The sequence below is a fragment of the Leuresthes tenuis genome, unplaced genomic scaffold, assembly GCF_036924035.1.
Source record: "Leuresthes tenuis unplaced genomic scaffold, fLeuTen1.0.hap1 SCAF_15, whole genome shotgun sequence".
NCBI classification, from domain to species: Eukaryota; Metazoa; Chordata; class Actinopteri; order Atheriniformes; family Atherinopsidae; genus Leuresthes; species Leuresthes tenuis.
The window spans coordinates 25,650,293-25,677,495 of record NW_027325369.1 but is presented as its reverse complement, the minus strand read 5'-3'; the positions used below and the strand labels follow the sequence as shown (position 1 = coordinate 25,677,495).

General features: G+C 40.0%; 1 protein-coding gene across 4 annotated transcripts in view; it reads left to right on the top strand.

The window, feature by feature from the left end:
• Positions 1 to 27,203, top strand: part of LOC140269880 (AT-rich interactive domain-containing protein 1B-like) — a 166,003-nt gene that overhangs the window by 13,994 nt on the left and 124,806 nt on the right. For 3 of the 4 annotated variants that reach the window (XM_072364892.1, XM_072364890.1, XM_072364889.1), the window contains exons 2-3: positions 8,193 to 8,396; positions 26,885 to 27,043. In XM_072364892.1, the coding sequence (XP_072220993.1) occupies positions 8,193 to 8,396; positions 26,885 to 27,043 (363 nt within the window). The remainder of the gene's footprint in view (positions 1 to 8,192; positions 8,397 to 26,884; positions 27,044 to 27,203) is intronic. The other variant, XM_072364891.1, reaches the window with a different exon arrangement.

Sequence of the window (27,203 nt, the reverse complement as noted above, 5' to 3'; positions counted from 1 at the left end):
GTGTCTTTCACAAATATAAACACATTGTTACATCTGAGTGCTGGCTGCATTACACAGATTTCACCATGTGTCCAACGCCTCTCCTGGGAAATACACACATTCCTTTACTGTGTCTGGCCTTTAATAAAAACCTGACCCTAAAAAGTCTGAGGTTCTATGTGTGAGACAATGATCAGGATAGTCACACTGGCCTGCTCTGATAACAATTCAGTATGTGATTATATTGTTTGAATGGCAAAATGTATTCAAAATTTAAACTGTGCTGGTTTTTTTTTATGCATTAGAAAATATGCGGTTGATAGAAACCCTTATAAATGATACCAGCATGTGCAGGAGATGTTCCTTGTTTTTTCAATATGATCATGCTGAAATATAATTAAGTCTATTTAACTGCAAATATCACTCAATTTTCTCAATCATATGTTATTCATATGGTCTGGCGCAGCCAGTCCACTATAAACATAGCTGCCCTGGGGCTTAGCAATAATGGAAGTAAATGGTGGAGTTCAGTGTGAGTCAGAGGTGTGTATGTGCAGCCAGACCATGCATCAGGGCTCCCACAAGCCTAGAGCCCCTCATTGATCGACCCAGCACCCCCACCTCATGTTCCCAGCCAACTTTGGTGATTGATTCCTAGTCATGGCTGAGGAGATGGGAGGCCTGGTCTGGGCTGACAGAGCCTGAGGCCTCCCAGAGGGTAACCTGGAGGGGCGATGGGGGGAGAGAAGCCTATTTACAGGGCCCCTAACCCAAGTCCAGAGGACCATTTCTGGAGAAGGCTTCACAGCAGGGTGGAGTGATAGAGACACACATTCATTACAGAAGAAAATTAAGGCCACATCTGCTGCTGTCTTGACTGCTATATAGAGCTGTGGGAAATAACAAGATGGTGGTGGGGGTGCTGGAGTGTGTCTATGAGAGTGTGTACAAGGTCAGAAGGTGAAGAGATATTGTGTGTTGCTGCTATCTTGGCATGCTATTACACATTTGTCATGGCCACGCACTCGCACATAATCACGCTGTTCTTGAAAGCAGGATTCAGTTTTCCAACTAAACTTACTATGTTTGAATCTGCTGTGTTCCTGTCCGCACTCAACATCGCCACTGCTGCGCTTCAACAGGCCTCTCCCCATTTCCGTTCATGGCAGTTGAGCCAAGGGGAAAAATTCATATGAAAATCAATTTTTTAAAAATTAACTTTGTAAATTTCCCGCTGAGCTATGAGGCGTGGGGGCCTTGTGTGTCGTTCCGAGTCCGATAATTAAATCAATTAGGTTCAAATTGTTTCGGGTGACTTTTAATGAGTATCTGATATCTGCCCGAGGAAGGAAGGTCAGGGGAACTGTTTGTTACTGGTGTTTTTGTTTTTAAGTGATGGATCACCTACAGGAGAAATATGGATGGTTCCACCCAGAGGGACTGGGCAGTACTCCAAAGCACACAGGCTGAATGTAAATCCTTGTTTTAGTAGGGGACCTCTTTAACTGCACCACAGGAGTGACCTAATTTGACAACTTCCTTTTCTTAGATAATGTAGAATTGCTGTTTGATAATATGAAAACTAAACATGTTTTCACTAGGGCCAAACAAATTCAAGGAGGAAATATGGAAAAGTGTTTAATAAGGGGGAGGGGGACTTATTGTGGTCTCACTTTAGATGCTTCCATATTCATAATTTACTCAGATCCCTTTTTTTCAATGGCTAGCCTCCCAGCCTGAGGACCTCGTTAAGCTTTGCCTTACAGGAAGACTAATGGATGGAGGAGAGAGCCCCCTCAGGACCCTTTAGCATAATTTCTGCTGGTCTGCTCGCTTAGTATTCGCTTATGTATTTTCACCCTACTCTGAGCACAATAGCATGAGAAACCATTGCTAATTCATAAACACACTTGGCAATAGATAGAACCTTGTTTAAAATGAGCTAAGCAGCAGAAAAGCAGTTTATCTCACAAACCAATACATTAGCAAAGGTGCTTGAAAAGGAAGAAATCTAGCCTGCATATTTAATGCCAGCATTTCCGCTTGGCACCGGTAGACGTGGGATGTAAAAGGGCAGCATATTTACTCTAAAAGCCTGGGCTCTCTCTTTAGGGCAAACAGAGTTATTGTTATTTTGCTTCCTCCTTCCCTGTTTTTCTCTTTCATTTGGTTGTATAACAGCATCCCTCTATGGGGTTCTGTGGGCTAGGAAAGTTTGAGAGGAGCACATTCCTCTCAGTTCACCGAAGCCCTTGGATGACATGAGCTTTTTCAGCGGCACTTGAACGCTATGACTGAGTGACAAAAAAAAAAACCTTCACATCAGTTGCAGATTATATGAAAATAGGCCAGAAGTTTATGTTCTAACTTGGACCTGTGCATGTTTGTCTGTTTTCATCCCCGAGTGCCTTCTTGTTATGCAGTGGAAATCTGAATGAATTCCATCTGGGAAAACTGCATTCAAGCAGGAGATTTGACTGCCAAATCTGCCGTGTGCAATCTTTCATAAATGCTTCCTTGACTGTTTGCATATGATTGCATTTTATTTGTTTTCATTCTTTAATGGCATGTCGCTTGCATGTCAGCCACATCTTGTTTTATCATTGGGATTTTCTCAATTTTTTTTCCTCCCCGACGCCTCTTTAGCAAAGGAAAAGGGTTCTGGTGACCCTGTGACCCCAATCTCACTTGAGACAGATGAAGCAGCTTCTCGCTGTCTCTTCTCTTCTCTTCCCTCCCCTTCCTTTCCTCTCCTCTCATCTCCTCTATCCCCTCCTCCCTTCTCTTAATGACGTCTTGGTGCTGGCCGTGACGAACCGAACACTCGGCAACTTTTCCTGATGCGTATGGGGGGAGGGGTGGAGGGGTATCTGAGCATATGTTTGTGTGTGGGTGTAAATATTGGTGTCAAACATAGAGGGCACGATCACCAGCTCCTACTACGATGCAGGAGAGCGAGCAATTATGTGCGTGGCGCCAAACACAAAAGCATGCTGGTCCACTGCATAACAACACCTTCTTATCTGGCTTCTCTTTGTCTGCCTTTCTTTCTCAACATACATGGTGTATGTAAACGTTTCTCCCACCTCCTCTAAAGCTGTCATTCCCTGCACCTCTCTACTCAGATAATGTCATGGTTCCCATTGCTACCCAGCCTTCATGCCTAGCTGCCTGCACCATCCAGGCAATATTGGGCTGAGGAAACGCAATTTGGCTCTTCCAAGCTCCCCGCGGACCAGCACCACTTTTCACACTGTCACTCGTTATGAGTCTTTTCACTAACAAGGCGTGCATGCTGAGATGTAGAATCAGATTGCATTTCAAGACATAACTCAAATGCCAACATGCACACAACTCACCTACCTCTCTACACCCTTGCATGATAAGTTGTGTTTTTAGGGTGATATAGATTTATAGGGAGGCTAAGTGTTGTGTTTTGTTGTCAGTCTTTAGCATTTAGTTGCTTGAATCCTGGCAGTGAAATGAAGTGATGCACTGATACTAATGAGTGATCTATTCCTCAAGGAGGCCAGGCAGGGAGGAGTTAACAGCGCCCTGCTCCTCTCCTCTCCGCTTGATGACATCAGTATTGTCTCTGCATCCATGAAATTAATTTTTCTAATCTTAGTCAGCAGGAGCGGGGGAATTTGCACACATTAATATGGAACTTGATCTATACTCGCCCACTACTGCAGTCTCTCTTCTCCTCTTTTTTCCCTCCCCCTCTCCTCTTCTCCCATCTTTTTTTCCGTTTTTGTCTGTGAGAGACAGTAGGCCCAAATGCACAGAGTTCCAAACCTGAAAGCTGGAGCTTTGTTCTGGAGGCCGAGGCATCGCCAGGCCCCTGCAGTACCAAAAGAAATGGAGAGTACTCTGCTGTATGGTGCGAATAAATAACATAAAAGACGAGGCTGATTGTCCCAGCAGACCAGCCGGCTCTGGCTGCAGCATGTTGAATCTCCAGAGGCACACACAACACAGAGGATAAAGAGGATCTGTTGACAATAATTATCCGTATTTGTTTCTCCTCACAAATAGACACAGGCTAAAATGGTTTCATTACACAGGAATTGAAGCTGGCACTCTGCAGAGGTCCATTTAAGAAAAAGAGAAGATAATCAATACTAAAAAGGCATCTTGAGGCCAATTTTCAAACATGATAATGTTTGATGTGTCTTTTAAAAGCTTGGCATTAATTTGCACCATGTGATTGCCAAATGGGTCTTTATGGCTGAAAATCTGAATCCACTGGAAGGGTTTGCATGTGTGCACTTTTTTTTTTTTTTTTTTTGACACGTCCTTAGGAGTATCCGTGCACACAAAGCTGTAGAGTGCAGATACTCACTGCATCCAACTGGCTATATAAAAAGCTTTTTCTATCCAACAGGAAAGAAATTGTTGCTCCAGACAGCATTAAAGCACCTGGTGATATATAGGATCAAAATAGTTCCCTGAATTGGTCTTTTGGGATTCAACCAATTTCTGAACTAGGTGTTTCTCAATAAAGCAGCTTGTAGCCTGTAAAGAACATATGAAGGAACATCTTTTATTGCATTGTTGTTTGTATAGACTCTAACATGATCCTCAAGTCAGAAAAACAGAGGACTTTAGTGGAAACATTACAGCCCTGAAGGCTGGAATCTGTAGCTCGCTGTACTGGTACAGCTAAGTGGTTAAACCTGTCTCTCTTACTTTTGCCTCTGTGTGTGGATTGTTAACATTTGAAATTTAGGACTTATGCAGGCAGGTGATGGTATGGTCATCTAGTGTCCAGGACAAGACAAGAGTCGCCACACCTGCTGGTTACCGTGTTTGTAGGTGTTCTGCTGCAGCACATGTATTCACCATGGCAGATAATTTAGCAGATTAAAATAAATAAAAAAAATAAAAGCTCTTCATTCAAAATGGAATTGGAATAATAACCATTTACCAATATCGTTTTATGTTTCTTTGATCCCAGTGTGTGTCTCATAATCCACATATCCGGGGCTTTTGTGTCGAGCGTTTTGTCTTTTTCTGATTAACAACTTAGCACATTAAAGCGAGAGGGAGTGAAATCATTTTCACAACATAAAAAATTCTGTCGATTGAGCTCAGAGAAGCAATTTAGTGGGTTTCACCCCACAGTAATTTCACCCATGTTCTGTTTTAATGGCTTTGTTTTGAAAAAAAAAAAAAATCAAGAGTCAGAACTCTGGAGAGGAGTTCATAAATTGAATTTTAAATTTAGGAGTTGATTTACTATTGTCCCCCATGCATCTCTTGGATTGAATGGCATGCCCAGATGAACAAAAATGAAAAACACATTTGAAGAAAATAAAGAAACAATTTCTGTTGATTCCCTCTAGTTTTTTTTAATCTGCTGTCCCACCCGGGACAAACACAAGTCACTCCGTGTTATATTCATCTTTTTTTTTTCCTAAATGTAGACATATCTCTGTGTTAAGGAAAAATAAAAGTTTTTCCTGTTAAGCAAAGGAATCGGCGGACATATCTCTAGAAAAAAAGACGCAGTGGGCTGACATCTCATTTTCTTGACAGGTGTTGATAATGCCATGTGTTGAAGATGCACCAATGTATCAGATATAATCTGATTGTGGGTGATATATTGACGAATTCCCTTTATGTGTGTGAGAAAAACCAGAGAGAGATGGTAGGAATAAGGTGAAATCAGTAAGAGACTTTAGGATAATCTGCTGCTAACATGTGCTTGCATGTGTGTGCATACATGTGTGTTTAATCCACTTTTCTGCTCCCAAAACTCCGAAGTTGTTTTCTGTGTTCAGTACCTTCGTAAGTGCAGCATTTAATGTTTTTTTTTTTTGCAAGCATGTGTGTATGCTTGACAGCTGCGGGAGTGAATTTACTTATGTTGCTCTCAGCGTTTTTTGGCAAGCGGAGGACCTCTTCAGATGAATTGGTGAACTGGATGTAGTTTGGAAAGAGCAAGGGGGTAATGTGTTTGTCCCATATCATGAGTGGCACAGTGCACTGGAAACTCAATATTGTAGCCGTTTTTTTTTTTATTTTACATCCAATTTCGCTTAGCACAGGTGTCCAGTTTGAGCAGGTCATGTGCTGCCCTTCACTCATCAGAAAAACACCATTATCGCTACATTAGAAACACATGATCAGCATTCATTTGAGCACATCAAGAGTATGCAAAACAAATTTCTCCTTTGATTTTCAGTTGGTGTAACTAATTTCCAATGCACTTAATGACTAATTCTATTTTAGTTGCGTTCTGAATTAAATTAATATGTTGTTCCTGTTCAGTCATGCTTTTCACTGTCTTATGAATACGAAGCAAAGACAAATACTGTGATGAGGTTTTCTCAACAGAAAAGATGCGCTGTGGTAAAAAAATTTGCTTCATCCATCACTATTTCATAAAAACACATTTTTCTGTAAGAAAAAATATAAATGACTTTTACTGACTGTAAATCATAAAAACATTATCCTCTAATGTGCTTTTCCTAAATGCTTACAATAATTTTGTCAGATAATAGTCAGTTTTCTCTTGTGGTCATGTAATTTCTTTTAGTTCTGTTCTGCTGATGACCTTAGTATCTGCAAACTTTTGAATAATTTACCTATTTGTAGTTTCATATGAGAAACAAAATGAAGTAATAAGCAGTAAGTGGCAGTTTGTGATTAGAATACTACCATGTATTAGCAGATGCACAATTAAATGTCAAAAAGGCATTTAAAATCCTTGTGTAGCAAATCTTTGACAGGATGAAACACCTGCCACACTCTCCACACTGTTGAATAACTTTAGACACTCAAGAGCAATCATCTCTCATTCACTAGCTATCTTACCCCTCATTTCTCTCCATCCGTATACTCTTTTTTTCTCTTTTCTCTCATTCTCTCACTGCTCTGTACTCTGTAAAATAGTCCAAACTACCCCAAGCACATGCCTTAATAGGCAAAACCTTTTGAAAGCTGGAGTGCCTTCGCTGTCCACACGTAACTTGCTGAATAAAGTGCTCCCTTCCCCTGACATGTCTTCTCGATATTAGCCTGGCAATATGAGGCAGCAGCAGCAATTTCTCCTCCACGCTAGACGAGGTGATATTGAGTTGGGGAGAAGAGAGGAAACTGAGGAGGGTGGTGGCGGAGGAGGAAGAGGGGGGCGGTTAGTTGGAAGATGAGAGAGGAGAAGTGAAAGTGTGTGTAAGAAGCAGCAGGAACAAAATGTCGTAAATCACTCATGATCCTACATGGCAGAGACAAAAAGGAGAAAGCATGAGAGGAGAGGGAGAAGAATGTCACTTTATCTGCCCAGCAGGGAGACAAACTATGGGTGACGGATTAGCATTAGCCTGATGCACTGTACTGGAATTTTCCAATGACTCACTGAGACCCCAAACAACCCCTGAAATGGTTCTGAAACACTTACTGTACAACGGAATAAATTGTTCTTGACACATTCCCTTTCTTCTATTTCGTGTTTTTTTTTTTTTCGTGTGTGTGTGTGTCTCTGTGCGTGTTTGTTCATATAAGATATCAGGTGTTTTGTTTGCGATCAGATGCTTGGTTGCCTTGAATTCCATCCTTGAATTCAAACTTGCAGTCTTGAAAGACATTGTCTTAAGTGTAATGTAAAGTCTGGATCAAACCAACCTTTTTTGATTGATATGGGAATAAATTTGAATGTTGTATCTAGTTCCACACTTTCTGCCAGTTTGCTATAAGCTCAGCAGCAACTGAAATAGGAGCGACATACAGTAATTATTGGCACAGTTGAGCTGTGGTTGTGGGAACAAGGCCAAGGGATTTTTATTGCCATTGCTTCACATCACGTTAAACAACATTTACGATACTTTTAAAAACCTTTTCAGACATTAAAACAAAGATATGAGCTTTGGTTTTTAATTAAATCATTTTTTATGGCACTCCTCCAACAAAGTTTGCTCCCAGTTGCGATCCAATAAACATTTTTGCTTACTTAATTCCATTTGTTGTTCATTTATTATCTGTAAACATTAATTTAAAGCTTCCATTTGTTGTGTAATTATAAAATAAATCAGTGGTGGTTCTGGTTTGGAGTAAGTGGAATTTAGTTTAGAGTTCCCACTTGGCAGAAGGTAGATAAAATCATTCAAATGCCTCTTAGCCAATCACTGTGATTGAATAATGCACTGTGATGAATGAATGAAATGAAAAATACTTGTAACAGATTGTTAATCTCGTTTCTATCTCTACAGGTGCCTACCATGGACTTCATGGCTATGAAGCGCTCACAGCTGTATGGCATGGCGAACAATCCCTACTCCACCCCCCAACAGCCAGGGGGCGGACCTTACCCCCCCAGCCAGCCATACACATCGCCTCCTCCACATCGATATCCAATGAGCATGCAGGGGAGGAGCCAAATGGGCATGGGTGGGATACAGTATCCTCAACAGCAGGTATGTCAGCAACCTAAGAGGCTTCAACTGTGAACGTGTGTGAGTGTCTCAGTGTGTGTTGTGAACCAGCCAAGAGCCCCCTCTCCAGAGCCATTCCCTATAACATTGCTAATATTAAAAGGGATGTAACAGTGGGACATTCACTTCACATTGTGAACGTTCTTCATTTTTTTTTTCCCTGAAGGCTTGGCATGTTCAATTTGAGATGCAGCCTAAAATACCAGGCAGCACATCTCACACCGTGGCATGTGGTGGTGTCAGTCCTGTTCATCACTCAGTTTCCGTTGTATTCCCTTTGGCACTAGATGAGTTAGATGCTGTGCATGTGTTAAGAGGTTCTTTCTTTACTCTTATTTACTTGATCATGCATTTCTATATACTTCTTCACATATGAATGTGAGTGTACGCATACTTTTTTATTTACTTATGAGTGTGTATGAAATGCTCTGTATTATTAAAAACAACAAAAACATGGAAGAGCTCTGTCAGCCTACGTCATATCACTTTGAAGCACAATAGTTCTGTGTTAGAGACAATAGTGCTTCTGTTTGCTTTATTAAATCTTATGTAAATCTCATTTGGGCTGGAAGGGTTTGCATGTGTGTGCTAGCACTGATGGCGATAAGAAGATAAAGTATGATTGATTGTGTGCATGATGTGTGTTTCTCATTGCTGAAAGATATGGAACTTATTGTCTGTGTATGTGTATGTGTTTGTGTGTGGATGACAATTAGCTTCATAAGTGTCGTTTGTGGTTAAACTGCAGTGTGAAAGGGAGTGCGGAGTATAGAACTCCCTGCTGTCATAGCTTGCTATATTTAGTCAGCCTGGTCTGTTGGTCTGAACTTGGACACCCCTCACAGGGCAACTGAGTTCCCCACAACAAGAAGAAAAGGAAAGGGAGAGAAACACATATGGACTGACCACAGATATGGATTGTTTTCTCTAAGATTGTATAAAACCGCACATATTTAGTAGCTGAAAAAAAATTTCACCAATGTGCTTTACATCATTATGTTTTTTTTTTTCAAAAAGCGGGTTTATGGAGAAAAAAAAATACAATTGGTTATACTGAGATGTCATTGTTTTCATTATGTGTTAAGTGAAACTTTCATGGTAAGCAGTTCTTTGTGGCTCAAGATCAGTTTTGTTAAAGGTGGTTTAGTGTTATCATGGTAGGTGAGTATACTGTTGTCCAAACACAGAGACGTAATTTCAGACCGTATTTCATTGCTGCAGGTCTGAAAACCTTCTGAAGCATTTTGTGATGACAACACACTCCCAAAATGATCATTACTGAGCTCAACGAGGGGTTTTGCATTATAAAATACACACAATGGGGAGCAAGCGGGGGTGTATATGTGAGGACATGCTGTGACTAAAAAGTAATACATGCACAGATGCACACATGCACAGAAAAATACATCCCTGGTACTATTTTGTGATGAAATCCTCTGGCGTATTACATAGGGGAGGCTGTGGTTAGGGTAGCAATCACTGCCTAGCGTTATGGAATGTAATTAGTTCAAATAGAATTAGTTGTTCACTCTGGCTATAGCCATGGGAACTGCACTTCTAAAGTTTCTAATTATCTAACTCTGGCTTTAAAAGCAGCACCACCACATTGCCTATCTGCAGCCAGTGAAATCTAGCTCACAGTAATGAGTTCGGAGGAGGAGGTTTAATTCCACACTCTCAGATGAGAGTAATGAGCCTCACCTACAGAAAAGCGGTCAGGGGTCTGATCGGGGAGGAGTGGAGAGGGCTCGGAAATGAAGGCTCCAAACGTGAACTGCAAAATGTACAGTGTATAAATCAATTGAAATTGTCAGTTAATTACATATCAAAAGAGGCATCAAATGCAGTTACTATGATCATGATTGCTGTTGTATCTTAAGGAAGAGCAATCAGCTACCTCCAGCATCTTTCTTCAGTCTAGATGTTGTGGATCTTCTCCAGGATCAGCTGCAAAGATCAGCATTGACTGCAGCTGCACCAGCAAGGGGGGTTGTGCATGATGTAAGGCACAGCACATACAATCCCCCATGATGCATCACACTTCAGGGCTGAGACCTCGGCTTGTCACAGGCAGGCATGCTGGGATGTTGCCAGGCAACATGACGTCAACAAAGGCATGCGTGTACTTCACATCTAAGTCTGCGATTTCCCTGGGACTGAACGACTGTATGTGTTTGTGTTCGTGTGTAGTGGTTTTTTCAGTGGAACAAAAGGTCTTCTTTGACTGCCTTTCATAACTATGATTAAATCCTGCTAAAAGTAAGCCTCACTCTTTTTTAAATAAGCTCTCCACAGTAATATTTCATCCACTGGAGTTATTGAATGTGTGTAGGGGCTCACCCCTGTCCTTTAGATAATACTCACATGGAGCGCTTCTGCAACTCAACTAGTAGAGAGTGCACCGTATGAACAGAGGTTGAGTCCTCGCCATATTAGGGTCGGGTTTGATTCTAACCTCAGGCCACTTACTTTGATACCCTAAACACCCCTTTCTGTTGCATTTGTGTCTTACTTATTTCCATAATGTCACATAATGTCCTCAATGTTCCTGTCTGCTAAAGATATTAGATTTATTTGAAATAAACACATTCTATGAAGTCTAAAAGTTATAAATGTAAAGTATACAAATCACACATACACACATATATGAATATGTGTATTTATGAATTAGTCTGTCCAAGGTCTTCTTTGTCTTGTTTTGTGTTTCATGAAGCGCTAAATCTTTTCAAATACTGAAAGACCTGGACTGCAGTTCAACCGCTACAGGACCTGAAATTTTTTTACTTTGAAGCCATGCTATATTAATAGATTCTGTATGTAGTTTAGCATTGAAATGTGCAAGGCCGCCCTGTGATGGACTAGCGACCTTTCCAGGGTATACCCTGCCTCTTGCACAATGACAGCTGGGCTACGCTCTAGCTCCCCATTGACCCTGACTTGGATTAAGGGTATAGAAAATGGATGGGTGGATTTGCAAGGCCTTCCCATAAAAAAAACTGTTGCCTGGATGAGAGCATACTTTGTTGTTCTAAACTCTATATGGAACATTTAGCATTGATGGTGCCTTTCTGTAAGTGTTGCTGAGTCCATGCAGTGATTTTCATGACAGAACCATTGATGTTATGTAGTATTGATGTGCTGTTGTCTGCACAGTTCTTCAATGTTTTTTTGCTGTTTGCTGAACCTCTTAATTCTGAGAGACCCTGCCTCGCTAAGGTGCTCTTTTTTTACCCATTCATGTTACTGACCTGTGGCCAGTTAGCCTAATTAGCTACATTGTGTTCCTCCAGCTGTTTCTTTTTTTGCTAATTCTTTTCTGTCCTTTGTTGCTTTCATTGCTTTCGTTGCTTTCCAACTTTTTTGAGACATTTTGCTGTCATCAAATGAGCTAATATTTTTCAGAAGATAGTGAAACATTTCATGTTTTCCATGTTCTGTTGTGAATGTTTTATTGATTTATGACGTGCAGATTATTGCACTTTTTTGTGTTTCATTGGTCATTATTGTTCATTTTACAAAGTGTCCCAATTTTTTGGGAGTTGGGGTTGTTCAAACAAAAAGGTACTGTTGGCATCAGGGTATTTGGGTTATAAAGATTAATCAGGTAGTTTTATTGTCTTCAAAAAATACCAGTTATACAGGGTATTGGCAGAAATATCTGAGATGTAACATACCCCCACCCAAAAAAAAACAAAAACACACATATACAAACAGAGTTATGTGCCGAAAACATAAAAGAGAAATGTTTTAATTAATCATTATTCTTCAGAGTAGGAAGACTATTAGAAGTGGTTGGCAGTGACTTTCTTCTACGTACTGTTTAGACACATATTTATAAAAGCCTATGCTGGAGAGATGAGAATCCATACAAACACAGCGACTGAATTATCATTTTAATCTGGCTTTTCACAGTGAAAAGGTTATTACTGTTTATGTAAACAAATTCTGTGTGTAGAACCCAGACACCAACACTGGCCAAGTTATTGCATCTTTGTGTTTTCTTTTTTTTTCTATTAAGACCCTATAGCCTATAAATGTTAGTATGTTGATTGTACATACAGTCAGACACGTTCTTAAAATTGCATTTCACTACCAACTAAATACTCCACTCACAGCATCTGCTCCTAATCCAGATATAGGTAACAGGTACAGAGATCAGTTTCACTGCTGATGCCTCAGACAGAAAAAACACAGCTTCTCCTACCCTTTTAGCCTCCAGCAAATAAGCCTAGAACTTGCATTAGGTGTTGTTGGTATGACATTGCGTGTGCATGCATGTTGAGAGGCAGGTTGAGTGTGTCAGAGAGGGTTAGAGACGGTGTGTGCATGTGAAACACTCCTAAGGGCTTTGTGTGTGTAGAATGATGGGAGCCAGAACAAATATATCAGCTGAAGAAAGAAGTACAGGAAGAGGAGAAAGTTGAAGGAGGAGGTGGGCATCTTGGGGATGACAGGCCACACGAGAAAAGCAGCTGTTTGGGAAGTGGAATCAAGTTGAAAATAACAAAAAAATAAATAAATAAATCCCAAAGAAAAACAGTTCAGCCAATTCTGAGCGTAATTTCCTGTGATGTCAAAGTTGGCAGACAGAGGAAAAGGAATTTGAAGGAAACATTAGCGTTTGATGTGAAAAGACGGGAGGGTTGATGGAGTGGGAGAAAGAGCAAGAGAAGAAAGATGTCCAGGGAAATAGTTGAGAGAGAAAGAGAAGAAAAGAGTGTGTATGTGTGAGTATGTGTGTGTGTATAGGAAGGTGAATGTGTCAACGAGTCAGGCAGAAACCATTACCAGCGTTGGATGTTTGTTCCTTACACGCTGGGCCAACTTAATAGAAGTGAAGCATTTAAAGTCAAGTGGAAATGTGGCTGACCCGCCTCTTGTTCAGTACACACAAAAACCACAACACAGCTTTACAAAACCTCTGTCCTTCATGGCTTTGTGTCGCTTTAATTAAGCCCCTTTTGTTTTTTCTTTAAGATGATTTCTCAGACATTCTCTTTATTCAATAGTAAACAGGAAAAAGAAGCATGAGAATGATGCATCTGTATCGTTTAAAATGCATGTCTGTATTCCTTTCAGCTGGGCGACAGCTGTGTACATTCCCAAACACTAAGCTTTCAAAGATGGCTCCTCTGTTTTTACTCAACATATGAAGCTGAAACCATGAACCTATGTGAAGCAGCTGCCAATTTGCTTTTAATTTCTTTTCAAAAATACTTGTAACCACTCGATGAAGTAGCTTTGGTTTATTTCAAAAGGCTCAGCCGCAGCAGTAATTAGATGGAAGAGTAATAAAAAAAATGAAAAACACAGGCCTGTTACAAACAAAGATTTTGGAAGTAATCAATTTGTGTGGCGAATGCTTTCATATTCTGTTTTGGCATTGATGATGACAAACATTTAGAAATCGAGAAATAGCTGATGATGGGATCTGTAACTAGCATTTTTTAAAGCAGACGTGGTAAAAGGTCAGTCATGTTAACTTAAACATGCACAGACAGCTGCAGCAACAATGGTGAAGCAAGTATTCTGAATTTTCCTCCACAGGTGCTTAATTAGATTGATAGAGATCTGGGCCAATCTGAACTAAGGGCATAACTACTGTTAGAATTGTTCATGGATTACAGCACTCCAGTCATGTACCATGTTATCTTCTAATAGTGTGCTGTATTCCTAATTCTTCCCCAATATACTAACAATAGAAGTCTTGTATGGATAGAGGAAGGAACAGAATGAGTCAACCTTTCCAACCTCAAGTCTATATCTATTACTTTAGTTCCATCGCCTTATCATTCTGTTTCATTATACAAATCTGCTTTTAAAAGGTAAAGGTACATGGTCCACATGTTGACACAGTTTTCAAGCCACTATCACAATCTGTCAGGCGCATTGGGCCTTTTGAATGGCAGACATTAGTAGAAAAAGCATGTTTTTTCTAACAACATTAACAGTGAATCTGTTCTCTTCCAGTTCTGTTCAGCTTCCCAAAGAGCTATTACAGTGTAACATCTGGCCACTGTGAACAACGTCAGCACTCTGAAACTGATGTAGCAAAATCAATTTTATATGTGATCGCGTCATAGACATTCAAAAATAATAAATTAGAGACAACCCCACAGTAAAGTTGTATTGTTTTCATATAGTGGAAATATTTTTGGTTTTTCCTTTACTTTGATTTTTACTGAATGAGAAACACTATATGATATACTTTACATTAGCACAAAGTATTTCTTTCATGTTTCCATTAAGACAAAAATCTGTAAAAGTCTTTGTCTGGCCACAATTTGTGGGCTATCACATTTAAGGAGTTAGATGGACAATTTATAACATCAATCGAGGCTGGGGTGGTGGTAAAGGGTGGGGGGAGTCCCCGACAGTGTGGAGAGTGAGGACCACTTGGAAGCACTTAGGGGCCCGGGTGCTGGGGGTTGTCTCTGGGGTTAATGCAGCCAGCACTGCTGGCTCTGACGGATGACTGGGAAGCCCCAATAAATCAGCTCTTCTGCCAGGAAAGATGGAGGGAGAGGAGGGATGGGGACTACAAAGGGGACCACTCCAGTCTCATCACGCCCCTCCCTTTTTGAAAGCCTCTTGAAATGACACAGGCTTGCTGTTCAGAATATACATCTTGTCATGCTGATGCACATGATGCACTTTCTTTCCTGTGCCCCCTCCACAACTCCAGACCTGCACTTCATGCCAATCCATGAGACGTAGTGCATTTTTATCTCACAATTAAAAAAAGACATTTGGACATGAGGGGGGATAAAGGGTGGGGAGCAAAAATAGTTGGGAGAACAGAACTGAAAGAAAGGAGGACAACGATATGGCAAGGCTAATTAATTAAGGGTTCCTCTTCGGTTGTAGAACAGATGAAGTTTCAGGATCAATTAATTAGCAAGCTAGCCTACGCACGTCAATGGCTCTAATAGCCTGCTCTCATTTGTAACTTTTATTACCCCACTGCTGTGTAGTGGCTCTCAGCCAATCAAATGTTGTTTGGAGGCTATGGTATGTGGCTATTAACTAGAAAGGGGAAAGAAAACCTCTCCCCAATGACAGACAGATTGAAGTGATGCTATCAATCAGTGTAAAATGTGTAAAGACTATATCTACAATATAACATGAAAAAGGCAAAACACTCAAAAGGATATTTATTAGTAAAGTGCTTGTTCATTCAGGAAATGCAAAGCATCTACATAATTTATAACGCATATGATCTGACCTGCTGGATTATTCTTGATACTAGTTACATTAGAAACCAAGCTGTCATGTATTTCTTCCTCTTGCATTAGTCGTAAGAGGTGAAACTTCCATCTCTCCTGCTTTGAAAGGTGAAGTATTGTTGAAATTTAATATAATTTTGTGTTCAGTTCAGGCAAGCGGTGTAAAACGTCACAAACGGAATGTTTTGAAAGATCTAGACTTGCCGCTTTGTGTGTGCAGTGCTCTATATGTGCTTATTCGTAAGATAAAAGAGTCGATAGATAAAAGCGAAGTGAAACGGAGGGAGAGAGGAAGAGGTTGAAAAGAAAGGAATGCTTTGCGTCCTTTCCGAGTTACAAAGGGATTAGTTACTGCTCTAATTGGCTCACCGAGAATCCATCTCAGTTTTCATTTAGATTAGGGATAGATTTTTACACAGGTCAAGTCTGCTCCGGCGTCTCGGCTTCTTCATTTCTACTTTAGAACGGAGAAGCGAGGAGATGTGATGCTCCATCAACATTTTAAAAAGGATCAGAGAAGGGATAGATTGGCATGATCAAGCTGTTACTTTGATTGAACCATTGAGTATTGCTTGCATTCATCCAGGTGTTAGACTGGTGTGAGAAGTGAGGATGAAGATAGGGCTTCTTTGTACAGGCTATAGTGTGATTTTGAATTTCTCTGCAGGAAGACTAATGAATATCACTGTGAACCTGCTTGAAAATCAATGAAAGTCTACACACGTGCCAAAAGAGGCAAACATTTACTTATTTTGTGGGTGTTAATCTCCTGAGTCAAATTAATGTGTAATATGACTCTTAGGATTTTGTGCTGCAAAGTTGCTCCACATGATGTAAATGAAAATTAAACAAGCACATGCAACAACAAAACCCACTACGAAATGTTGTAATTTGACAAATTCCTCGAAAACAATTAATCATAACATGTCATATACAGTATGTTCAGTCTGATTTAAAGACCTTTATGATGGAAAATTGTAAAGATTTTGTTGAATGCTGCATTTGTGGTGGCAGGTTACTTTCAGTGTTTCACAATGAGCTTGTCATAACTCAGACGTGTATTGTCCAATTTTCCTTAAACTTTACACATTCAATAAGATATCGTGTCAATACTCACTGCACCACTGGTAGTAACAACAGTCATTTGATGTTCATGCAGTTAACGTAAATTAACACAAAAAATGTACACAAAAACAGAATGTACACAAAAATAGAATGCAGTGATTTGTGCATTTCATAATTAAATATATAGAAAATATATCAAATGTTGATAGTGTGACATCTCACTATATCATTAAAAATCTTAGCTCATCGTGATTTTGGGTCAGGGCCATGTTTACCTCTGTGTAGCATTCTATCTTCTTTTAACAGTCTGTAAACCATCAAGACTGGTTGCTGGTCCTTTACGGGGAGGATTGTTGTCCCATTATGGTCTGATATATGATTCTAGCTGCTCAACATGATTTACTTTTCAAGTCTTTTGTTGAGACATGTCACTGCCATCAAGACAAGGTAATATTGTTTATGAAATAGTAAAATGTCTCACTTTCAACATTTGATACACAAGAAGCTGTAGCACACGAGGTGATGTGAAACCACTTTGTCTGATAACTGATTAGACTCTAGGTCTAAAAAGAACTAGATCCCAGCAAGAAAATCCCAAGGCTTCAGCATTGATATTGCCAGCGACACAACCTTGCATATGACCACTTCATCATGGACTCATTTCTGCAAGTTCATACTGTTTAGAGCAAAGTACTCCTTTTTATGTCAGTGTCTGATCCTTCCTAAAGTGTCATGGACAGCATATGCCTACCTGCTTTTAACCCTTTTAACCCTGCTATCATCACATTGCCAACACCGGATTCATCTGCAGCTCACTGAATATGTGTCAGTGTAGTTTACCAAAGCGGCGCCTCTACTGACAGCATACAAGCGCGAGAGCCTCACAGAAGGGGATGTAAAATTCAAGTATAATCTCATTAACGCATGGTGACCACTGTTGGTGGAAAAGCACATTTCAGCTGGAAGCCTCTCTCCTCTCCCTCCCTCCGTCTCCCAGTTTAGATATAATTGACATGACTCCTACACAACTTGAAGCCTGTCATTGCAGCACGAGGGGAAAAAGAGCGGAGCTGCCTTGTGCAGAATTGATTGATCTGAAAGATGTTTTAGGGCTGTCTTATGCTCATTTGTGATGTTTACCTGTGTCAAGAGCGCTCTTTCTCTGGTAATGATGATTATTTTCCATCTGTCAAGACTGAATATAGTTTATGTTAGTTTCCCCTATAAATGCGTTGTGTATAGGTGGAGAAATTCTTTGTTAAGACATTTTAGTTGATCAGTGATCCATATATCAGTCTCTGATACACTCCGGAAAAACTGCCTATAACTCCCTCAATAAAAACAGCTGAACCTTTTTCACTTCACCGCCCCCCCTCGCCCTCCTTATTCAGATCCATTTTTGACCCTTTCACTGAATCACATTTGCCTTTTCTCTGTGCTTATTTCTCAATTTCCCCTCTCTCCTCTGTCTTGCTTGGCCTCAGATTGGGGTCAGGAGTTTAGTAGGGGAAAAACATTTGGAGCCTGTGGCACGGCGCCCAGAGCCTCTCGCAAAAAAATAGAAAAGAATAAAAAAAATAAATCGCTGTTCACACACACATATTATGGAGAGCATTAACCTGCCCTGCTCTGTCTCTTCAAATTTCTCCATTATGACTCTGCCTGGAACAACAGAGCCGGTCGCAGTCAGTCAGCAATAAAACGCCTGCAACAAGCAGCTCATTTTTTGTTTCATCAATTGATGCAGACAGAAACTGAGAATTAGAGAAAGAGGGAAAAATAAAGACAGACAGACAGGGGGCAGAGAGCATCATTTGGCAGTCTTCAGAAAGAGATCCAAGATGAAAATGTAAAAAAACCACATCTGTGTGTCAGTCGATTATTAGGCTATCTACTCGCTTTTATTCGGCATCAGTGTGATTTGATGTTATCAAGAGGTCAGTATGTCACAATCGCTGACTAGACAGGCTTGTGTTTCCATTTGGAAATAAATAAAAAAAACTTCAGTGTATTAAGTGCACTGTGCTTCATACATTTAAAAATGTCAGCAATTTCATGTGCAGCCAAGATTTTGTTTATGCAGGTTTGGCTTCACACTGTCGGTCCACATTCAGGCTGCTAGCATGTCATTATTCAGAGTCCTCCATATCACTCCTCCTGTCTCTCACTCCTCCAAGGGCAGCTCATTCCCAAGGTGTCAAGGGCCTCCCGATGTATGAGAAGGCGAGAGGAGAGGGAAAAAGAGAGATGAAAGAGAGGTGCAGAGAGACGGAGAGCGCCGTCACCTTGGGGGAAGAGATACGAGAGCGATGACGAGAACGATGATGCATCCCCTCTTCCTTATGTTTAATCATGAGTCTGTAGATCTTTCTCTCCAGTGCTTCACATGTTATTATGGAACTCACATTTGTCTAGAAATCACGAGTGCTCTGTTTTTTGCTGTGACGCTTTGATCTTATCATGATACAGAGCTGAAGAAACCACTTGTAAACTTTATGTTATGTTAATGACCTTCTCCAGCAGCAGCAGCAGCACACTTGTCATGTGACTGGTGGTCGGTAAAATGTCAGTGATCAAAGCAGTGTCCAGGAATCCAATCATTTAAAGATGTTTAAATGAAGAAAATTAATGGAAAATTCCCACAAAACCTGCAGGAAAACCTGTGATTAATACATTTGTCTACATAACCAAAGTAAAGTATTCCAGCAGATTAAGGATGACATCATGCCGCCACTTGAAATCTTCATGTAGCGAGAACAAGGGTGGATGTCGAACCTGTACGTCATGACATAAGCTGCTTCTCTTTACTGACAAAGGGAAATAAGAGTGAAAAATATTGTGAAACTACAACATTGGTGTGGAGCAAAATAGCTATTATTACAATTTCTGCTATAAGATTGGGTTCAGCAGGAAACAACAAGTGCCACAGAATGCAACAACCACTTAAAAGGGAAGAGAAATCTCCAATATGAGACACCATCTCTACATCAATTATTGACAAAAACAACCTTAAGATGACATAAACAAGACATCTAAAGATCTACAGAGTTCTTATAAAAATGGTCAAAATGATAATTGGGGAAAAAATCATTTCTTATAATCATAAACAGACCTCTTATAAAAATTCTGTTTTTCTGCAGACTCGAGTACTTCCAGTTCATTAATAAGACAGCTCAAATGCTTGGTCACCATATAATATAATATAAGAATTTGTCAGATTTAAACGGTTCACACTTATAGCACCTTTTTAACCTTGTCCAGAGTCGACAAAGCATAGTACTTTCTTGAGGAAAACATGGGGATCGAACTGCTGACCTCCCAGTTAAAAGGTGACCACTCTAACGGCTGAGCCAGAGCCATCCCAGACATATCCTCATAAATAGATTAGAATAGATTTGGTCATTAAAAGTAAAACTATGTAGTTCTATCCCTATATTCATCCACACACCTGCCCTGTTGTGGTTTACTTTGTCAACATCTATAAGATTTTTCAAAGGTTTTCTTCCTTTGCTGTGTTCCTGTTATTTTTAATTTTACAGGCAGAATCTTTAAAGAATGATAGGTGAGACAGGGAGAAGAGTGGAGGTCAACTGAAAATGTTACTGTTGGATTATTTAAATGCCTCAACCACTTGCGGCAAAGAAGCTTTTGAGTAAAAGATAAAAAAAGGTTAGCCAAGTGCCACAGTTGTCAGAGTTATATTGATAGCGGTACACTTTTTCATTCTCTTGACTGACACATCTGTCAACACTGCCATTCCTGTCCTACCTTTTCCATTCTATGGTCCCTCCCTGAAATGTCCTTTGATCATCTGTTGTTAAGTTAGTTTTCTGATTTACTGAGCTACTGGGGAATGTAAATCTGAAAAAAACACCTTGTTTCATTTGTAGTCTTTTTGCAAACGTGATCCTTTTAATGTAGTCAGCTTTTGCATATTCACTTTTAGTCCTCCAGCAATATCAGTTATCCCAAATGACCATGAGTCTTCTAAAAAAGAAAGAGCACGTGACTGTCAGAGGGTCATAACTAAGCCTACTCTTACATGTGCTCGATTAAGTAATTTTGAGCATTGCAGAATGGTTAGAGATATGCTGAGGTACATTTATTTGCTATCTGAAAAAGGAAAGATGTGCAACCTGTCACAAGTTCACAATTACTTCTTAACCTTAAAGGATAGGAATAAATCAAAGGAGTTAAACAAAACTGAAATATGTCAATATTGGTACCCAGTGGCTTAACCCTTTAATGTCCTACTCTACCATTTGGTGGAGCACATTTTTCAGTAACTATGCTGTATCCTCAACCACTCAGTTTGGGTATGTAATGTTAAAATTAAGTACATTACACCATGATACTTTTACCATAAAGCATCAATGAAACCATTTGTGAAAAAAAACCTGGAATCTGACTGTTATTTCCCCAAGGAGGCAAACAAATGCATAGAAACATTTTCCCTTTTCTCTTTTCTCAAGGTTAATGCGGTAAAATTGATTATGTGATGCTATAGAACATGTGAATTTATGGTAACATGACATCATTGTATAGATCAGAGGTGTTTCAAACCATGGGCAGCTGTGAAGTTTTTCTGCCCAGCCAAAGATGTTGATAGACCTGCGTCTTACATGTTGATTAAAAAATTAGCGTTTTCAATCAATCCACTTGATTTTTGTCTCTTCTGGTGGTAGGCATTATTGTCTCTCAGTGATTTATGCAGGGGGAAATTGATTAATTTCCTAGTAAAAAAATATTAAATTAATAAGAATAACATTCCCTGGCTTTTCAATGACTATGACAACTGACATCAATAACCTTCTTAAGTTTAAATGGAAGTGATAAAGTATGTTTGTTAAGTGTAGAGATATGTGATCAAATAGCTAAAACTCATCTACTCATTCTACAGCACATTGCATGTCAGTACTTAAGCATTATTATGTAGTTAGAGACATGGCTAAAATGTATTACTTCAAACTGCCAGTACTTTTGCTGTCCTGGTCCTCCAATGGTACTTGATCAATCATTTGCTGATTCTGAGGAGTGGCATACCATCTACCTGTCTGTCTCCACCTCATGATTCCTGCTTTGTTTCTTTATTTATACATATTTCTTTCTTGCGTGAGAGTAAAATCAAATTTTGCCCTCCTTGCTATTTTACACCATCCCTATCCCTCCTCTTAAGTACATCCTCCTCACTATGCCTTTCCTGTGCTCTTGTCTGTTTCCCCCTTTACTTTCCACATATCTCTCTGTCTGCATCATTGTCTTTATCTCTCTCTCTGTCTTTATCATGTGAAACATCACTTTATCTTTCCCTGTAAGTATCTCAGTGAGTAACACCCGTCCTCTATCTCCCTTCTGCCTATCTCTCCATCTCTGTCTCTCTAAACATCTTCCTTACTGCAGCATCATGTTGTTTTATGTTATTTGTCTTCTGTTTCAGTCTTTCTTAGTTCAGCATACTTCCTATTGCTCATAACTGTTTCCTTTTCTAAAGCTGCTACTATTTACTGGGACCAACTCACACACCAGCACGTGAATGCTGATGTGTGTGTCAGTCAGGCCTGTCAGTGTGTGCATGTGAGTGCGTTTAAGGGGTCGGGGTGGTGGCACTGCTTAGCGCTCCGGTTGGCTGAACCCATCTGTCACTCAAAACTGGGCACCCTCTGGTCCTGGTCATCAGCCAGGCGTATCGGTACTTTGACAGAATTATGAAGATTTCTGTCTATTGCTCATTGGCCCAATTGAATTACAAGCGGTGCCTTGTTCCGTGCAAGGTTTTTTAACGGCTGATTTAAGGCACTCACACATGTGCACACACCCACACATTCACCACCACCTTGAATGAAGCTATAGCATGGCTATTTATTTCCAGCATTTGCAGAACAGGAAGTTATTGCTTGCCTTTTCATACAACTCTTGTTTTGATAGATTTTTGATTGAGTTATTCTCAGTGTTTGTGTCGTTGTATCTTAATATACCACCAAGGCTTTTGTTTTCATCACACTGTTTCTGCAGTTTATGGTGAATTATTTGCTTCACAGGATGTCTATTCTGCGTCATTTCTCCCTACAGCACTTCACATCTGTTGTCATTTCATTACAGACATTTATTTGACACTGTGCGCCTGCCAAGACACTCTGGATAAATCATACTGTTATTTAGTCTGCCTCCACACACCTGACTGAAAGAAAAAGGCAGAAAATGGTCTTATTTTCTCCTTCCAGCAGTTACTTTTATTGATGTAACCAGCAGCACAGCAAGTCTGTTTATCACTAAGCATATTTTCAGTCAAAGAGCATCAGGTTTCATTGAGTTGGTGTGTACTCAGCAGGTACAGTACATTCATGCAGTCTGCCCCAGCGATCAAACAGAAGCTGCATTTGAATAACTCTTTCTTCTCTCCCAAAACCACTTTGACAAGTTGCTACTTGTTAGACCTCCAGTCTGCCCGCTGTCTCTGTGCTTATTTGACTGAATCACTGGCTGGTGTTATTTGTTTCTCATTTTACATTTGTCTAGCTCACTTAATTCCCCAGCTTGCATATTTGTCACTCACTCCTCTTGAATACAGTCAAAACAGATGCTGTGCAGATTCTCCAGTCTATCTTACAGTTTATTTACTGAAATGAGTTGTTCTAATTTGAAAAGCATCTAGATCTGAGAGCTCTGTATTTAAGATAACCACACTGACCATTCTGAACAAGGGCTCAGTGACATAATAGTATTATGGTTAATGGGTGACCAGTAAATAAAGTGGATGACCACTTTTTCCTCATGTATAATCCAGCGCTTGTTCCCCTTCAAACAGCTTCAGTGGTTTTGCTTTTGTCGTATAAGAGGATGATGGATTACGTATTCTGAAAATTTTAAGTAAATGCACTTGATTCACCGTCTTGTGTTCATCATCCCATGTGGATGAAAAGGGTGAAAAGGATTAACTTCTTCTAGTGTTTCCATTGGTTTTATCAGCTTCACATATATTCATTGCAGCGTATGAAGAGGAGGAATCCAAATATGATGAGAGCCAGACCAGTCAACATGGGAGATGGTTTAGAAAAACATTAACTATATCTTCTTGCGACTTGATAGTTTATAACTGACTGAATTTGAGCTATCACGATACAGATCTTCACAACACGGTTATTGTCACCAAAAAGCATTCATAAAATTATATTATCATGATATCAGTAGAAAACTTGAAAAATATGTTACTATTTAACTATATAACTTTACTACTATATACATTTTTTATAAAAACATTTTTTTACAGTTTTTTGGCTCTTTTTCTTTCAGTAATTGAATTTCACTATAGAAATAACAAAGATATTTTGATTTTAACGGCTGAGATCAAATAGTAATATTTGTCATAAATATAGTGATATCAACACAATATTATTATTTCACTCTGTCTATACCAGTATATTGTGACATCCTTAGACAAAATCAACCATTGTTCCTCATTGCTAGAAAATAAATCATTAACACATCACCAACTTGTTCAGCATTACAAACAGACCTTTTTCCACTTTGGACATTTTGACCTGTCACAGCAGGAGAAGGTGTTACAGTAGTGATTACATTAATATTGGCTTTGTTCCATTTAAGGGTACCAGCAAGGTATGCCACTGAGCCAACATGCACAATAAACCCCCCCAGGAACAGTAAATGTATGCAGCCACCATCACTGCTACTAATGACAACTGTGCTTTTCATGCTATGACATACTAAAATTAAATGTGGTAGAGGTCTGTGGTAATCGGTATTATATGCATCTGGTAGATTTGCACCTCAGTGGCCCCAAATTGAATGAGTTATTGAATTATGCAAACTCCAGGATACAATTAGCTTGGCGCACAATTTTACCCATCCAGTCTTTTTTTACTTCAAGAGTAAAGGAAGCCAACAGCTGTGACTTTGGTGCGTTCAAACTTTTTCATTCTAGCCTGTTTGCTATCTGCATCCCGGGTGTATTTTCTATATATAACATCTCAACAACTCAAACTGGGATTTCTAAGGTCAACAAAGTCTAGTTTATTATGTGTCAATTAGATTTTTTATGCTAAATAAAAAAAAATTGCAAATGCAAAGATTTTTTTGAACCTTTTTTGTGAGTGTGTGTGATTATTTTTTTTTCTGTGTCTCTGCCTGTGTCAATCTATTTATCTGTCTATATGTTAGAATTTTCCCATTTCATCTGTCTGCCTGTTCATGTATTTGTCTGAAGACCCAGACAAATACTTGACAAAACCCACCCACGGTTGTCAGGTCTCAATCTCCATGGCGACCTAATCCGCATCAATCCCAGAACAGTGGTGTTCCAGTTGAGACCCAGTGTGTTACACCAGACTGTCATCACTGATCTCTGGATTGTGTTGCTGCAGTTTTATTGGAGTGGCTTTGATTCACATCTTATGGTGTGTGTGTGTGTGTGTGTGTGTGTGCGTGCGTGTGTGTGTAAGAGAGAGAATTAGCATTAGATTGTCTTTCTTACTTCAGTAAATCCCTTCACAGAGACAACTTGCATTAATTTAAGTGTTTTATAAAATCAAATACTATGTTGGTAATGGTGTGTGTGTGTGTGTGTGTATAAGTTTGTGTGTGTGTGTGTGTGTGTGTGTGTGTGTGTGTATAAGTTTGGCTGGTAGTAATGAATCCAGTAGTGCTGTTGGCATGAGCAAGGCCATCCTATTAACCTCTCTGCCAGCTAGACTGATCTCACCCTGTCTGTCCGTCTCATCGGCCTAATGACACACTCTTTTACTCAAAGCACAACACACAGACTCACACACAAACCTGTCCTTTCTAATCAAATTTCCATTGAAGTAAAAAGTATTCAACTCTGTCCAATCATCTCTATTCAGAGTTAAAAAGATTCTGCCAGCTTAGAGAGAATGTTTCTTTTCTCTACACCCACTCAAAAGAAGGTACTCTTCAAAACTGTTTCAAACGTATTAATCTCCACTAGTACTCTGCAGCCAGATCAGATTTCACTGTATTCTACATCAGCCATGAGTTTCATCATGCCTTTTATGTGTGGGTGTTTTGTCTCATAACTGTCACAGTAAAGCTTCAGCTCTGGCTGTGCACTCTTAACTGACAAGGCTGTTGTGCGGTAGTTATGTCAAGTCAGAGGCCCTCATAACACTATCATTTGAGATATAAATCACACTGAGATTGAGCTTTTTACTTTGCCAAGAAAGATTTAAGGCGGTATGTTAAAGTTTAGGACTTTGGTCAAAAGCTGGAATTGGACTTGACAAATGCCTCAAATTACAGCCTGTATGTGCGTTTCATGAGTTTGTGGCAGCGCTTTCACTGAATAAAAAAGACATGACATTATGGGGGGCAGAGAAAAAAGAAGAAATGTATTGTCGTATTGCCTCACCAGCAGTCTTAAATGTTGTTTAATAATCTGTACTTTGCTTTTGTGTGAGTGTGTATGTGTGTAGCTGTTCCTGGGTGAATAAGGAAACCCCAGCATCCATAGGAAATCCTCACGGCAGTGAGGAGCACCTGGCGCTGTCTGTAGTCATAACAAATGACAAGCAGGGATTAAGACTACATTTGTATTTGTGCCAGCTTGTTACACGCACTCCCTCTTTGCATTCTCTCTTATTACCACTTTGTAATGCAGCATTGCCACTTGGCATGACTTGGTCCTCATGAGTTAGTTTTTATAAATGCACTGCCTTGGAATGCTTCGGCTCATCCATGTGTCCCTCATTAAAGTTACAGCCAGGAACTGGTCTGCAATAATATCCAGCACACCTCATCCCATCTGTGAGCTGACCTAGACACAGATAATGTAGAGAGGAGGTTGCATTTGGCAAGTAAAAGGATGTAAAGTTCAGTGTATTCTGCAATGTGAGTTCATTAGGCAGAGGACCGCTGGGGGACGGATGTTGACCTGCTCTGAGCTAAATTAAGAGCCTCTAGCTGAGGGACAATCTTACAAGTTGGAAAATGATTCTGGGATAATTTCTGAGTGAGATGCTTTTACTTTTATTCTCACACCAAGGTCAGTCATCTAGCAGTTTTTGCATTGTATCACCTGTCACATAATATCATACTTATTGAACCTGCCATGCTCTCTGCATTGCTTTTAATTGAAAGTGAAACTCTTACAACAATAACCTTAATACTGTACCTCCCAAGTAATCATTGTGGTATTGATTGTTTCAGCAGGTGGCGCCGTATGGCCAGCAGGCAATGGGGGGCTACAGTCAGCAGCAGCAGCAGGGGGGGCAGCAGGGAACTCCTCCGTACTTCAGCCCCCCTCAGCAGACCCCTCCAGGCCCAAACCAGAGTCCCTACCTGCAGCCGCGACCACCACCACAACAGGTATTGGCACACACAGACCAGACCAGGAGACAGTATATGCTGCTGTTTCCTGTGAGGGAAACTGGACAAAATGTTTACCATAAACTTAGTAAATGATATTGAATACACCAGTTGGATGTCTGTGTGTGACTATCCGGTATGCCAAGTCAATTGGCATTAC